This window comes from Leptodactylus fuscus, chromosome 4, assembly GCF_031893055.1.
Source record: "Leptodactylus fuscus isolate aLepFus1 chromosome 4, aLepFus1.hap2, whole genome shotgun sequence".
Taxonomy (NCBI): domain Eukaryota; kingdom Metazoa; phylum Chordata; class Amphibia; order Anura; family Leptodactylidae; genus Leptodactylus; species Leptodactylus fuscus.
The window spans coordinates 125,876,590-125,891,866 of NC_134268.1; the positions used below are offsets into that span (position 1 = coordinate 125,876,590).

The 15,277-nt window shown below is 43.3% G+C and overlaps 1 protein-coding gene across 1 annotated transcript in view; it reads left to right on the forward strand.

Moving 5' to 3' along the window:
• The first annotated feature begins 879 nt into the window (after positions 1 to 879).
• The window catches only part of MOCOS (molybdenum cofactor sulfurase), a 177,568-nt gene continuing 163,170 nt past the window's right edge, over positions 880 to 15,277 (forward strand). Inside the window, exon 1 of the mRNA XM_075271000.1 lies at positions 880 to 1,130. Within this exon, the coding sequence (XP_075127101.1) occupies positions 989 to 1,130 (142 nt within the window). The 5' untranslated portion in view covers positions 880 to 988. The remainder of the gene's footprint in view (positions 1,131 to 15,277) is intronic.

Genomic DNA, 15,277 nt, shown 5'->3' on the forward strand with positions numbered 1-15,277 from the left:
TCACAAAGGTCACAAGACAATTACATCAAACACTTGTTAAGGAAAACAGACACTTAGTTAATAGCAGTACTAGACAATACAAAATAGAACTGTAAATATTGAAAACAAACATTTTATCCACAACAATACATGATACAATGAGACTTTATTAGCATAACCAAAGAAGAACATTTGGTATTGCCAAAGCAAAGAATGGTTGGGGGTGGGAGAAGGGAGTGGGCATGGGGTGTGTGGTTTGGGGGTACGAGCGTCCTTGGGGTCTCGTCGTTCTTTTCATACTCATAGTACTAGAGTATATGAAATAACTAATTTTGTAGGACACTCACAAATAGGTCAGCATTGAGACCACCTTCAATCCTGGTTAGGTATCCAACGCTTTTTGCTTTGAAGCAACCCCCGTATGAACAGGCTTCCTCCACCAAACTTGACAGTTCATTCAATTTCTTGATCTGTTAGCCCCCTTTTCTTCCAGACCCATTTGCACCAATCAGAGTCTGTCTATTGGCTTTCATCTCATCCCTTCCAATCTTCGGTGTCCAACCTTCTACTGTCCTCTTTTTGTATGTTTTTTTGTAAACGCTTCTTAATCTTCTTAGCTGATCCTCGATTTGAATCAGTGACTTTTGCTTGGGAATCAGCCTAATAAACATACACACACACACACACACACACACACACACACACACACACACACACACACACACACACACACACACACACTATTCACACACATAAACACACAAAGGATATAGGGTATATTTAGATTGATGGCACTTGCTTAAATAGCCTCACAGGGACATAAAACCACATGCTATATTCCTTACAGCTCTCTGCAGTCTTGTGATATTCATGTGTATAACTAGCTGTGCTGCAGTCTTGTGATCCTGTCAGTTGTGCAGACTCCACCCCTGGATTTCTTCCTTCTTCCTGGGTCTGCCATACATGTGCACTTCAGTCAAGTTTGTTATTGACAGTCATCACAATTGAAATGGAGGGGAAACTTACAGCTATAACTCTGGAAGATCAGCTTTCCTCTTCTCATTTTCAGAAGTTTTTGAAGAACTCATCTGACTACGGGTATGGAGGAACTATCCAGGAAATCAGAAAGAAAGAGTTCAGCAGAATTGCAGGTAAATGTGTTACACAACATCTGATTAGTTTCAGGTTAGCAAATTGTGTATATAGACAAATGGTCTTTCATAATATGTTGGAAGAGCATATCAGTGGGACGCCCTCAGTATTCTACTGCTTGATTTTTAACACCATGTACATTCCAAAGCTGTAAAAAAAAAAAAAAAAAAGGTTACAGTTTAATAAAATACAGTTTATTAACGTGTACAGAATGTCCATGATTTTACATTAGGTGTCCTGCAGGCTCTTCTCAAACTGTCTGCAATGTCTGTTCCCATTATAGCTGTCTCCATAGCAGGGGCATACGCAGCCTCATGACAAAATGACACAAAGCCCCCCCATGATGTTTTTTTATTAGATTCTTTCTTTTCATTAGGATTTTTGTAATTTAAGCTACCCAAGACTTCCCCCAGTTACCTACTAAATTACTTAGGCGGTTTTTGGAGTGGTTTTGGTAAAAGCCGCCTCAAAAACCACCAAGCAGTTTTCCCCTCTAGCACAGTGATTGGACCTTAGAAAACTGCATCGCGATTTTTTAGCGTGGTTTTGCCAATAACCGCAACGCGGTTTTCCGCCTCCCATTCACTTGTATTTATTTCCTGAGACGGAATCCGCCTCAAGAAATGGCAGCTCACATCTTTTTTCTGCTAGCGGGAACAAAACGCTAGCGGTCTACATAGACCTCTATTGTGAAGGGGTGGATTTTGAGGAGGATTCCGTGCGAAAATCTTCCCTCTGTTGCCCAGTATGAACGGGGCCTAATAATTTTGAGGCATCTAAGGTGGTCCAGGCTTCAGAAATTGAAATATACTCCAGCTAGGGGCTGTCACAGATTTCAGCCATTACTTGTAACAGCAAGTTTGTGGAAAGCCCAGTCTCTTCTATGCCCACTTTTAAGAACAGTGTCAAGCACTGTGCAAATGGGAGCTGTGCACCAAAAATGGCTTATTTTCCCTGTAAAAATCAGCCCAATATTTTTATATGTATTTACAGCAGATGGCTTGTACACTGACAGGGCTGTTTGGGGGAGCTATAAATTTTAATTTCAATTAATGTCAATTAATTTTTAATGTTAATTTTTATAAATGTTGATGTCAGCAGTCACCACAAGGGTGAGCTTAGTCCAAAGGAATTAATACATCTACTATTGAAATCAATTGAAGATGTTAAAATCTCCTTACATTGTGTCCCCATAGTGGTAGGAGCAAGTGCAGGGTTGGGCGAACTTCACGAAATTCATTTTGGTGAACATTCATGAGGTTTGGCCCTCTATTTCATTTCAAGTCAAACCTGTTAGGCACAAGCCTGAATTGCTATTATACTTTGGTGTGTCTTCAGACTCGAGAGTATAATAAGTGGAAGCCTAGACAAGGTTATGCTAGGTTCACACTAGCGTTCACCTGTCCGTTGTGAGCTTTCTGTCTTCTGCATGCCAGAAGTCGGAAAGCTCAGACCGGGTCCGGCCGTGAGCGGCGGTGAGCGTTTTATGCTCTCCGCCGCAAAACCGGATTTTTTAATCCGGACACAGAGTACTGCATGTTCGATTAAAAAACCCGGTTTCATGGCGGAGAGTGCAAAACGCTCACTGCCGCTCACGGCCGGACAGCTTTCTCACCCATTCAAATGAATGGGTGAGAAAGTCTCCTGCAGGTTTCCGTCTCCTGCCTCTGTTTTAGGCAGGAAATGGAAACCTGAACTACGGAGAGGAGAACGCTGATGTGAACGAGCCCTTAGTAAAAATAATAAACACTTATTGCCTCACCTTTTCTGGGCATCCTTGCACCATCTAGTGGTACCCCAGCATTCTCTTCATGTCTCTTCCAACCTCTGCTCACAACAAAGTCTAAGCATCTATAACGTGCCTGTGGACACATACACAGACACAGACACACACAGACACAGCTTGTGTAACCTCCATTTTACCCACCTGCAGCCATTTTACAACTCTCCTTTATTCAAGAGAACTCACAACCCCCCTGAGCCCTTAGCCCTCTCCAGTTTCTTATCCAATAGGCATGAGCCAGGACTATTGTTACAACTTCTCCACCAATCATGTTATGCTAATTATCCTAGCCAAACCTGTTCCTATGTATGCAATGTGTTATATACTGCTTCATTGTCATCATTAAAGCAGAACACACTTTACACACACAAGCTGATGTGGAGTGAGTTTATCTGAGCCTGGATTATGAAAAGGAAGAGACAACTTGATTAATTTGAACTTCAATACAGTGATACTTAGAGCGGATTGTGCTCACAGTGCCCCACATCATTGGGCCTCAGGGCTCGTTCACATCTGCATTGTGCTCTTCGTACTGCAGGTTTCCATTTCCTGCATAAATCAGAGCAGGAGACGGAAACCTGCAGGAGGCTTTCTCACCCATTCATTTGAATGGGTGAGAAAGCTGTCCGGCCGTGAGCGGCGGTGAGCGTTTTGCGCTCTCCGCTGCGAGACCGGGTTTTTTAATCCGGACACAGAGTCGGACATGCAGTACTCTGTGTCCGGATTAAAACATAAAAACGCTCATCGCCGCTCACGACCAGACCCGGTCTGTGCTTTCCGTCTTCTGGCATGCAGAAGACGGAAAGCACAGAACGGAGAGTAGAACGCAGGTGTGAACCTAGCGTCAGTTGTAACTCCGGGACAAACCTGTGATGTCAGCCAGAGACCCAAAGGATACACATAGCAGGGGCATAACTACCGTGGTAGCAGCAGTAGCAGCTGCCACAGGGCCCGGGCCATTAGGGGGCCCGGTGACAGCCGCTACTGCTGCGTTTTTTTGTTTTTTTTTAAGTCCGTTACGGGCCCTATTCACTTGCCGATCCTGGCTGGGCCGGGATCGGCAAGTGACACCGCGGGGCCCACAGAGGCTATCATTATACTCGGGGTTCTTTGCAGACCCCCGAGTATAATGATCGGCGGACCGGAGAGGTAAGGTAACATAAAAAACAGTGTTACTTACCTCTCCACGATCCTGCCAGGCCTCCGTCATTCGTGTCTGACGTCTCTGACGTCACATGACCCAGGCCTGCTTCCCGGGTCATGTGACGTCTGACGTCATTAAAGCTGGACAAGAGCGGCGGCCGACAGGAACAGGTAAGCAACTGTCTCTGTTCTTTTAATGGTTTTAATCCCCCGGGTCTCCGATTATTATACTCTGGGGTCTTTTCAGACCCCAGAGTATAATAAATGTTTATAGGTGTCCACAGTGGGACATATGGGGACACTATTGGGGATAATACTGTGTGTGCAGGGGACACTATAGGGGTTAATACTGTGTGTAGGGGACACTATGGGGGATAATACTGTGTGCATTGGACACTATAGGGGTTAATACTGTGTGTGCATTGGACACTATAGGGGTTAATAATACTGTGTGCATTGGACACTATAGGGGTTAATACTGTGTATGCAGGGGACACTATAGGGGTTAATACTGTGTGTGCAGGGGACACTATGGGGGATAATACTGTGTGCAGGGGCCACTAATGGACGTAATACTGTGTGCAGGGCTTACTAAGGGACATAATAGAGTGCGGAGGAGGGGGTCAGTCGAGGTCTCCGGCATCGGTTTGGGGAGGGGGGGCCCCATGTCAAAAGTTCGCCACGGGGCCCCGCCATTCCTAGTTACGCCACTGACACATAGGAACAATCGAACACACATTAGAGGAACTCCAATGGAACTTCAATATAGGATTAATAATGATGTGTATATTTCATATGGTGAAGACAAGCGAATAAGTAAATAATGTCAAACCCTAGTAATGTAATCAACCAGTTCATATATCAAACCCCAGTAACAACTTTCCTAAGTGGGATATAACAGGCCAGATATGGTTGAAAAAACTGGAACTAAATATGAAACTCATAATTTAGCCTGGTGATTAACCATCAGCTAATAATAAATATAACAAATACATATAAGGGGACAATAATAATAATTTATGAAAACTGTAGAGAAAAGGGTCAATGTTGTATGACGGCAAGGAAAAACACAAAATCTAAATTTAATACATGTAGAATCTCACCACTAGAGTCTCAAGCAGAGAGCCCACAGATATGACAATCTGAAAATAACTGACAATATACACTCACCGGCCACTTTATTAGGTACACCATGCTAGTAACGGATTGGACCCCCTTTTGCCTTCAGAACTGCCTCAATTCTTCGTGGCATAGATTCAACAAGGTGCTGGAAGCATTCCTCAGAGATTTTGGTCCATATTGACATGATGGCATCACACAGTTGCCGCAGATTTGTCGGCTGCACATCCATGATGTGAATCTCCCGTTCCACCACATCCCAAAGATGCTCTATTGGATTGAGATCTGGTGACTGTGGAGGCCATTGGAGTACAGTGAACTCATTGTCATGTTCAAGAAACCAGTCTGAGATGATTCCAGCTTTATGACATGGCGCATTATCCTGCTGAAAGTAGCCATCAGATGTTGGGTACATTGTGGTCATAAAGGGATGGACATGGTCAGCAACAATACTCAGGTAGGCTTTGGCGTTGCAACGATGCTCAATTGGTACCAAGGGGCCCAAAGAGTGCCAAGAAAATATTCCCCACACCATGACACCACCACCACCAGCCTGAACCGTTGATACAAGGCAGGATGGATCCATGCTTTCATGTTGTTGACGCCAAATTCTGACCCTACCATCCGAATGTCGCAGCAGAAATCGAGACTCATCAGACCAGGCAACGTTTTTCCAATCTTCAATTGTCCAATTTCGATGAGCTTGTGCAAATTGTAGCCTCAGTTTCCTGTTCTTAGCTGAAAGGAGTGGCACCCGGTGTGGTCTTCTGCTGCTGTAGCCCATCTGCCTCAAAGTTCGACGTACTGTGCGTTCAGAGATGCTCTTCTGGCTACCTTGGTTGTAACGGGTGGCTATTTGAGTCACTGTTGCCTTTCTATCAGCTCGAACCAGTCTGGCCATTCTCCTCTGACCTCTGGCATCAACAACGCGTTTCCGCCCACAGAACTGCCACTCACTGGATGTTTTTTTCTTTTTCGGACCATTCTCTGTAACCCTAGAGATGGTTGTGCGTGAAAATCCCAGTAGATCAGCAGTTTCTGAAATACTCAGACCAGCCCTTCTGGCACCAACAACCATGCCACGTTCAAAGGCACTCAAATCACCTTTCTTCCCCATACTGATGCTCGGTTTGAACTGCAGGAGATTGTCTTGACCATGTCTACATGCCTAAATGCACTGAGTTGCCGCCATGTGATTGGCTGATTAGAAATTTTCTTTCTTTCTTTTCTTTTCTTTTTGGTAGAGTTGGAAGGGACCTCAAAGGCCATCGGGTCCAACCCCCTGCGAGTGCAGGTTTTCCTAAATCATCCCAGCTATATGTTTATCCAGATTCCGCTTGAAGATTTCCATTGATGGAGCGCCCACCACCTCCCATGGCAGCCTATTCCACTCTCTCACTACCCTCACTGTCAGAAAGTTTTTCCTAATGTCTAATCTGTATCTCTTTCCCTTTAGTTTCATCCCATTGCTTCTTGTACTTCCTTGTGCTAATGAGAATAGGGTAGATCCCTCTGCACTGTGACTACCTTTCAGATATTTGTAGACTGCTATTAAATCTCCCCTCAGCCTTCTCTTCTGCAAACTAAACAATCCCAATTCTTTTAGCCTCTCCTCATAGGACATGGTTTGCAGACCTTCCACCATTTTGGTTGCTCTTCTCTGGACTTGCTCCAATATATCGATGTCTTTCTTGAATTGAGGCGCCCAGAACTGTACACAGTATTCCAGGTGTGGTCTGACCAGGGAAGAGTACAACGGAATAATGACCTCTCTTGATCTAGATTCGATGCTTGTCTTAATACATCCCAGAATTTTATTAGCCTTTTTTGCAGCAGCACCGCACTGTTGGCTCATGTTGAATTTGTGATCTACTATTATGCCCAAGTCCTTTTCCCCTATGCTATCACTTAGTTCTATTCCTCCCATACTATATATGTTTTTTACATTTCTGTTACCCAGATGTAGAACTTTGCATTTGTCCCTGTTAAATACCATTTTGTTCGCCTCAGCTCATTGTTCCAGTGTGTCTAAGTCCTTTTGAATACATTATCTCTCCTCTCTAGTGTTGGCTATTCCTCCTATCTTCATATCATCTGCAAATTTTATGAGTTCCCCAATAATTCCATCGTCCAGATCATTTATAAAGATATTAAAAAGTACTGGGCCCAGAACAGAGCCCTGCGGCACCCCGCTTTTGACTTTCTTCCAGTTCGATGTGTAGCCATTTAGTATTACTCGTTGTGCCCGATCATTAAGCCAGTTGTGAATCCACCTAACTGATTTTTTGTCAAAGCCATACTTAAACATTTTTTCAATAAGAAGGTTATGTGATACTTTATCAAATGCCTTACTGAAGTCAAGATATTCTATGTCCACAGCATTCCCTTGGTCCAACCATTCAGTGATTTTGTTGTAGAAGGAAATCAGGTTAGTCTGACAAGATTTATTGGTCATAAAGCCGTGCTGGCTCTGGTTAATTAATGCCTTCCCATCCAGGTACCGAAGTAAATGTTCCTTGACAATTTGCTCAAAGATTTTTCCTGCTATCGAGGTCAGACTTACCGGCCTGTAATTTCCTGGATCGTCCCTTTTCCCCTTTTTGTAGATGGGGACAACATTTGCCCTTTTCCAATCTAAAGGGACCACTCCTGTTTCCCATGACTTACCGAAGATTATAGCAAGGGGTTCTGTTATTTCCTCTGCTATCTCTTTCAGGACTCTAGGGTGTAAATCATCTGGTCCTGGGGACTTGGTTTCCTGTAACTTGGCTAAGTGCTCTCTTACCAGACCTTCACTTATAGTCAGCTTGGAGTCCTCCTTCCCCTCATTTCCATCACCATTAATGTCGATATTTCCATTAGTTTCTTGGGAGAAGACGGATACAAAATATGAATTTAGTAGCTTCACCTGCTGTTCCACCATGTTAACTGTTTCTCCTTTGTCATTCTTCAGGACTCCAATGGTCTCCTTCACTTTTCTTTTGCTTTTAACATATCCCCAAAATCCTTTTACCTTACTCTTTGCCTCTTTTGCAAGCTTCAATTCGTGTTCAGCCTTAGCTCCTTTGATGCTTGTCTTGCAGAGTCTGCAGACTGCTGTGTACTCTTCCTTAGGTATAGTTCCCATCTTCCACTTTTTGTATGTTTCCTTTTTCCTTTTTAGCAGGTTATGTAATTTTTTGGTCATCCATCCTGATATTTTTAGGTGCGTCCCATTTTTCTTCCTTCTAGGTATTGTTAGTTTCTGTGCTTTAATGATTTCCCTATGGAAGATTTCCCACCCTTCATGTGCATTTTTGTGCTTAAGAATTTTGCACCATGGAATTCTGCTAACCTTTGCCTTCAGGCTCTTGAAGTCTGCCCTGCTAAAGTCGTGCCTTGAAGTCTGTGTCTTCTCAGGTCTTCTTCTTCTTGCAACCCCAAACTCAAGTATAGCATGATCGCTGAATCCCAGTGTCCCTGCTACCCGTAGTCCCTCAACCATGTGCTCTTTGTTGGTTAGGACTAGGTCCAAAATGGATGTTCCTCTCGTGTTTTCCTTCTACTAGCTGGGCAATGAAGTTGTCTGCTAGAGAGGATAAAAATTTGATGGAGCCTTTACTCTTGGCTGTGTGGGTTTCCCAATGAATGTCAGGGTAATTGAAGTCTCCCATGATCACTATTTCATGTTTCTTTGAGAGCGTGGTCATTTGCTGTGAAAAAATCTCATCCATGTCTTCTTTCTGTCCTGGTGGTCTGTAATAAACGCCTAGTATGATGTCCTTATCATTGTTTTTCCCTTGAATTACTACCCAAATAATTTCCAGTAGATTATCATTCTGTAAAACTGTAATTTCTGTGGAGATGTGTTCTTTTTTAACATACAATGCAACTCCACCCCCTCTTTTATTAGTTCTATTCTTTTTGAATAAGTTGTATCCTTCCATCTGTATGTTCCAATCATGCATGTCGTTCCACCAGGTTTCTGTGATGCCGATGACGTCATAGTTTTCCTTCTGTATCATCAGCTCTAGTTCTCCTTGTTTGTTTCCCATGCTTTGTGCGTTTGTGTAAAAACATTTCAGATTGTGCTCTGCTGCATCCTTTTTCGTAATTTCCTTCTGAGTATCCTGTCTTGGGTCCTCTTTACCACATCTAGTAACCTTGTTTAGTATGTCTTTTAGCTGCATGTTCTTGTCTTTCTTTTTTCTTCCCATCCCCTCTTCTTCTAGTTTAAAGCCCTTCTGATGAGTGTGGCAAGTCTTCTGGCAAATATGTTTTTCCCAGGTTTTGTGAGATGTATCCCGTCTCTAGCAAGGAGTCCATCATAGAGGTAATTCACGCCATGGTCCAAAAATCCAAATCCTTGCTCTCGGCACCACCGTCGAAGCCAGGTGTTTACCTCTAGTATTCTATCCCATCTCCTGATGCCATGACCATCAACTGGGAGGATTGATGAGAATACTACCTGCGCATCCAGTTTCTTCACTGTCTTCCCCAAATTTTCAAAGTCTTTATAGATAATTGGTAAATCATTTTTTGCCGTGTCGTTTGTACCCACATGTATCAGTAGGAATGGGTAGTCGTCCTTGGAGCTGAGGAGGCTTGGTATCCTATCGGCCACATCCTTGATTTTTGCTCCTGGGAGGCAGCATACTTCTCGTGCGGTTAAGTCTGGCCTGCAGACAGCTGCCTCTGTGCCTCTTAGCAGTGAGTCACCCATAACCACTACTCTTCTTTTCTTCCTTGCAACACCATTTCTTGTTGCTCCTGATTGTCTATGGGTGACTTTTGTTTCTTCTTTTGCTGATAGGTTATTTTTGTCATTTTCATCTGCCTGCATGAGAGTTTCATATCGGTTACTTAGCTGTGTGAGTGGTGATGGCCTTGTGATCCATTTGCATCTCTTGGTCACATGTGTCCAGTTTTCTGCCTCTGTATGTTCTCTCAAGTATTCTTCCCTTACTGTATTCGGGGGACTTGCATCAGTCTCTGCAACTGTAGGCTCTCTAGCACTTTCATCCCCTACTGTGTTCTGGAGGCTTGCTTCAGCTTCATCAATGAAGACCTCACTTTCTTTGATGCTTCTCAACGTCACTATTCTTTCTTCCAACCTCTGCACTTTTTCTTCTAAAAGGGCCACTAGTTTACATTTCATACAGGTGAAGTTGGCTTTATGGTCCGGCAGATCTGTAAACATATAGCAAGAATTGCAGCTCACCATGTGGGTTTTCTCCTCTTCCATGTTGCTCATTAAATTTGGATGAATGATCTTGTTATGTTTTTTTATTTTATTTTATTTTTTTCTCGTCTGACGCCGTCTACGAAGTGTAGTTTTATTAAGTGTTAACGAGCAGTTGGACAGGTGTACCTAATAAAGTGGCCGGTGAGTGTAGAAAATACAGTTCAGATGTTGATGAATGAATTACACACTTAGGGCTCTAAATGTCTAAGCTGTGAATCCAGTAAGATTCTCTCAACTTTAGGAGCTTAATCCTAAATAATGTTGGGTATTTAAATATGGAGGTCGATCTTTGCTGATAGCCGGCATGAAGACTCATGGCGCCTTGGTCCTCTGTCATTTTGGGGAGGATCGCCAGTGCACAGAACGAGATCTGGTGTTCGCAATCCATTGCATTGACAGTTGGGAGCCTGTTGAAGGTTCCCAGGCTTATCTGACATTAATTTGTAATAATGCAAATCTAATAAATACAGCAAAAAATAGAAATAAAAAAAATTCACCCCCTTTCCCTAAAATACATATAAAAGTAGAAAATTACTGTGAAACACATTCCCATTAGGTATCCCTGTGTCTACAAACCAGAGGGGGACATTAAACTCAGGCAGCTGGAAGCAGACATTAAACTTTAGGGGTAGCTGGAGGGTGACATTAAATTGGGGGTAACTAGAGGCAGACAGGTCCCCCTCCAGCTTCCTCCACTGTTTAATGCCCCCTCTAGTTGTCCCCAGTTTAATGTCCCCCCAGTTTAAGTACCCCCCTTCATCTACCCCCAGTTTCATGCCCCCCCTCCATTTCTCCCCCATTTCATATCCCCCTTCATCTGCCCCATTTCATGTCCCCCCCCTTCATCTCTCCCCCAGTTTCATGTCCCCCCTCCATCTGCCCCCAGTATAATATTTCCCTTCCATCTCTGCCCCTAGGTTACTGAAACACACACACACACAGACAAAGACAGACACACACAAACACTCTCCACCCTCCCTTCTCAGTACCTTAGGTCACACACCACACATCTCCATCTTCTTGCACTTTCCTGCCGGCACTAAGACATGCCTACCTAGACACGCCTCCCTAGTCAAGCTATGCAGGCCAGACTGAATCAGTCAGAGGGCCAGAAATGGCCCACGGGCCGTACATTGCCCAGGATTGTTGTACAGAATAATAAATGGTTCTATTATGATGAACAATTTATCACATAAACATTGAAGGGATTGTCAAGTCAAAAATGGACAACCCAATTAAGTTTTAAATTGGGCGGGGCAGTGAAAAAAATTAATACTGACCTTTCCTCTAGTGCCTCGGGGACAGATGAGTATGAGTTTTTCTTTTTCTTTTCATCTCATTAAATAAAAATGCCTGGACAAACTATTTAAGTTCTCATATGGCTTTGTGAACAGAAAAATAAAAATATTATGAGGTTTGGAAGGCGGGAGTGAAAAATGAAAATTGAAAAAGTTCATCAGTGGGAAAGGGTTATCTAGCTTTCAAAAGTTATCTGCAATTACCTCCACTGTATGGCTAAATACCGTTTTCTTGTGCACACTTTTTACTTACTTTGTAATAAAAGGGTTTTCTGGGCAGAAAATAATTTTTCAAAAAAAGGTCTGTTAGTGCTTTAAATAATTTAATAAGTGCAACCAAATACCTTTAGCAGTGTTTTGATTGATTTTGGGTTACTCTGTGATATCTTGGTATGTTCTGCATTTGTTAACATGGGTATCTTCCTGCTGTGTATTCCTACAACTACCATGATGACTTAGACCACTCAGAGCTCACACCATCCCCCCTTCTCACTCCCTCCCTGTCTCTTTCTCACCCCCCTTTCCTTCCCTGTTTCCCTAGTTAACTCGCCCACTAGTAGCCCTTCCTTACTAACTCAACTCCACTCCCTTACATCATTCTTACTAGTCTTCTGATCTGGATCTTCTGCGTATGGGACGCCATTTCTTCTGGGCGGCCAGCACCACCTCTTCTTGACGTCTTCCGGTCATCCACACCTGCTCAATAGAGCCAGAGATCCAGCTACTGCGCATGCTGGGAAGAAGTGATACACACCACCTCCTGCACAGAAGGTCCAGACCGGACAACAGGTAAGTATGTTTGGGTGGGTTAGTATACATGGTGTCCCCTCTTCTGGAAACAGAACATCACTGGTAAAAAAAAAAAAAAAAAAAGAAAATTTGCAGATGGTAGTTACACGATTCCCTGACAAACTAGGTAAAAATAGATTTTTGGAACAATGAATAATTTAGAAGGTAGAAGGGATAGGGGTTGTTTAGCTTAATTATCAAGTTATCCTGGACAACCCTTTTAAAGTGATTATCCGGGATAAATAAAATTTATACATTAAACTAAACCCCATCATACAGCCTACTTTATAAATTACTTCAATTACAAGAAACATATCATTACCATTATCGTCGGGGTGGTCACATGACCGCCCCAGGCACATTTTGTGAGGATCCTGTGACGCTCCGTTTCGCCGGAGCATCACATACAATATCCCCATACTCTCCCCTTCCCTCCCGTCCACTGCCTTCCTATCCCCTGCCCTGCCCTCCTATCCCCACACTTCCCGTCCCTTCCCCTCACTTACCTTTCTCCCTGCTGAAAACAAATTCAGCACAGCATAGCTTAAAACTGGGCATGCGCATTAGTGTTCCCAAACCGATCTACCCTATTGTGCGTGTGCAATAGACAACAGAAGCCGGCATATCTTACATATTGTATGTACTTGCGATTCCCATGCGCATTGCCTAACTTTCTTCACAGGGGGATCGCAAGTACATCTAATATGTGAGACATGCCAGTGTTTGTTGCCTATTGCAGGTCTTATTTTAATTGTCTTTTGGTGGAAAACAATATGCAGGGAGGGAGTCGGTGATTGAGGGGGAGGTGTGGTGAGTTAGGACTGGAAGACTACAGATAGCTACTAATGTAGTGGGCGGGCTAGCTAGGGAAACAGGGAGGGGGAGTGTGTGAGAAAGGGAGGCGGTCAGCGAGAGAAGGAGATGAAATGAGGTATCATGGAACTCACAGGAGTTAGGGATGTAAACAAATGGAGAAGATGCCAGGAGCTGACTGAGAAACCCAGAAATCACTCAAAACACTGCTAAAGGTATTTGGTTGCGCTTATTGGCCTGTTACTAGTACTAACAGTATGCTCGTGTAAGCGGCCACAAGAAAATGGCCACAGACATGCTCAGTTGGCTCTTCCTGAAGTCTGATGGCAGAGCCGACTGCACATGCCTGGGATTTGAGCGTAGAGGAACGCCCCCAGTGCTGCGTGAAAACTCATTAGCATAAAGAAGAAAACCAAGAATATCTACCGAACAGCGGCGCAAAGATGAATTTTAAAGGTAGGAGAAGAATAGCTTTTCTAAAGGCTATTCCGATGTGGTGTTTGTGGAATATGGGATTCTAGTGATAAAATCCCTTTAGATTACAGTGATACAAGGAGTCTCAATAAAATAAAGCCAAGAAAAGGCTGCACAAGGAAACAGTGAGTATTTAGCACTGATGTGGATATATCTGCAGATCATTTTTGGAAATTGAATAATCCCTTTAATCTGGTCCCTCCCTCTGCAGGGTTGAAGAACCTGTTCCAGTACCTGAAAACGTAATTATGCTACTGTATGCCCCAATGCATACATTGAGTTAGAACTGGCAACAAAAGATTATTATTTCTGATACATAGACTTGTGTCTAGAGATGAGGTCCAGTATATACGAGTCTGCAGGGACACTTAAAGGGATCCTATCTTTCAAACACTTTTTTTTCTAACACGTCGGAATAGCCTTAAGAAAGGCTATTCTTCTCCTACCTTTCATTGTCTTCTCCGCACCGCCGTTCGCTTGAAATTCTGTTTTTTCTTGGTATGTAAATGAGTTCTCACGCAGCACTGGGGGTGGACCCCAGCGCTCAAACAGCACTGGGGGCGTCCCCAATGCTGCCAGAGAACTCTCCAGCGCTGCCTCCATCTTCTTCTGGAACGAGGTCTTCACCACGTCTTCTTCTGGCAGTGTCTTCTAACTTCTAGGCCTCAGGCAAGCCAACTGTGTATGCCCACCGGCCACGAGAAAATGGCCACTTACAATACTGTGCAAGCGGCCATTTTTCTTATGGCCATGTTCGTCAGTGTCCTTGGTGATAGTAGTGTCTAGGAATCTATTATTGTGGAGCTGTGATGTAAGGGGTAAGGTTGAAGAAATTATGGAACTCAAGCAAAGTAGTAACGGGACCCAGCTAGACACAGACTATGTCACTAATATAGCAAATCCATGTCAATGAGTGTTCACGGACAAGGAGATGGAAATAGACATATTCATCCTCCATTGCCTATATATGCGTTAGCATAATAGGGGGGCCACTTTGGACCCCTTTTCTGAACATAAAAATCATCCCCGAAGAGATTTTTTTTATAGAATCATTGATGCAATAATGGAAGAATCCTTCCAAGAAGGCTCTATCACAAACCCCTTTCAATTTCTGTTACCCAAAAACCACTTTGTATCAAGAGGCATGTATTACTGAATATATATATACTGGTGTATATACAGTATTGGCCAAAAGTATTGGCACCCCTGCAAATCTGTCAGATAATACTCACTTTCTTCCAGAAAATGATTGCAAGCACAAACTCTTTGGTATTAAGATCTTTATTTATTTTGCTTGCAATGAAAAAACACAAAAGAGAATGAAAAAAAGTCAAATCATTGATCATTTTACACAAAACTCCAAAAATGGGCCGGACAAAAGTATTGGCACCCTCAGCCTAATACTTGGTAGCACAATCTTTAGACAAAATAATTGTGAACAACCCCTTCCGGTAACCATCAATGAGTTTCTTACAATGCTCTGCTGGAATTTTAGACCATTCT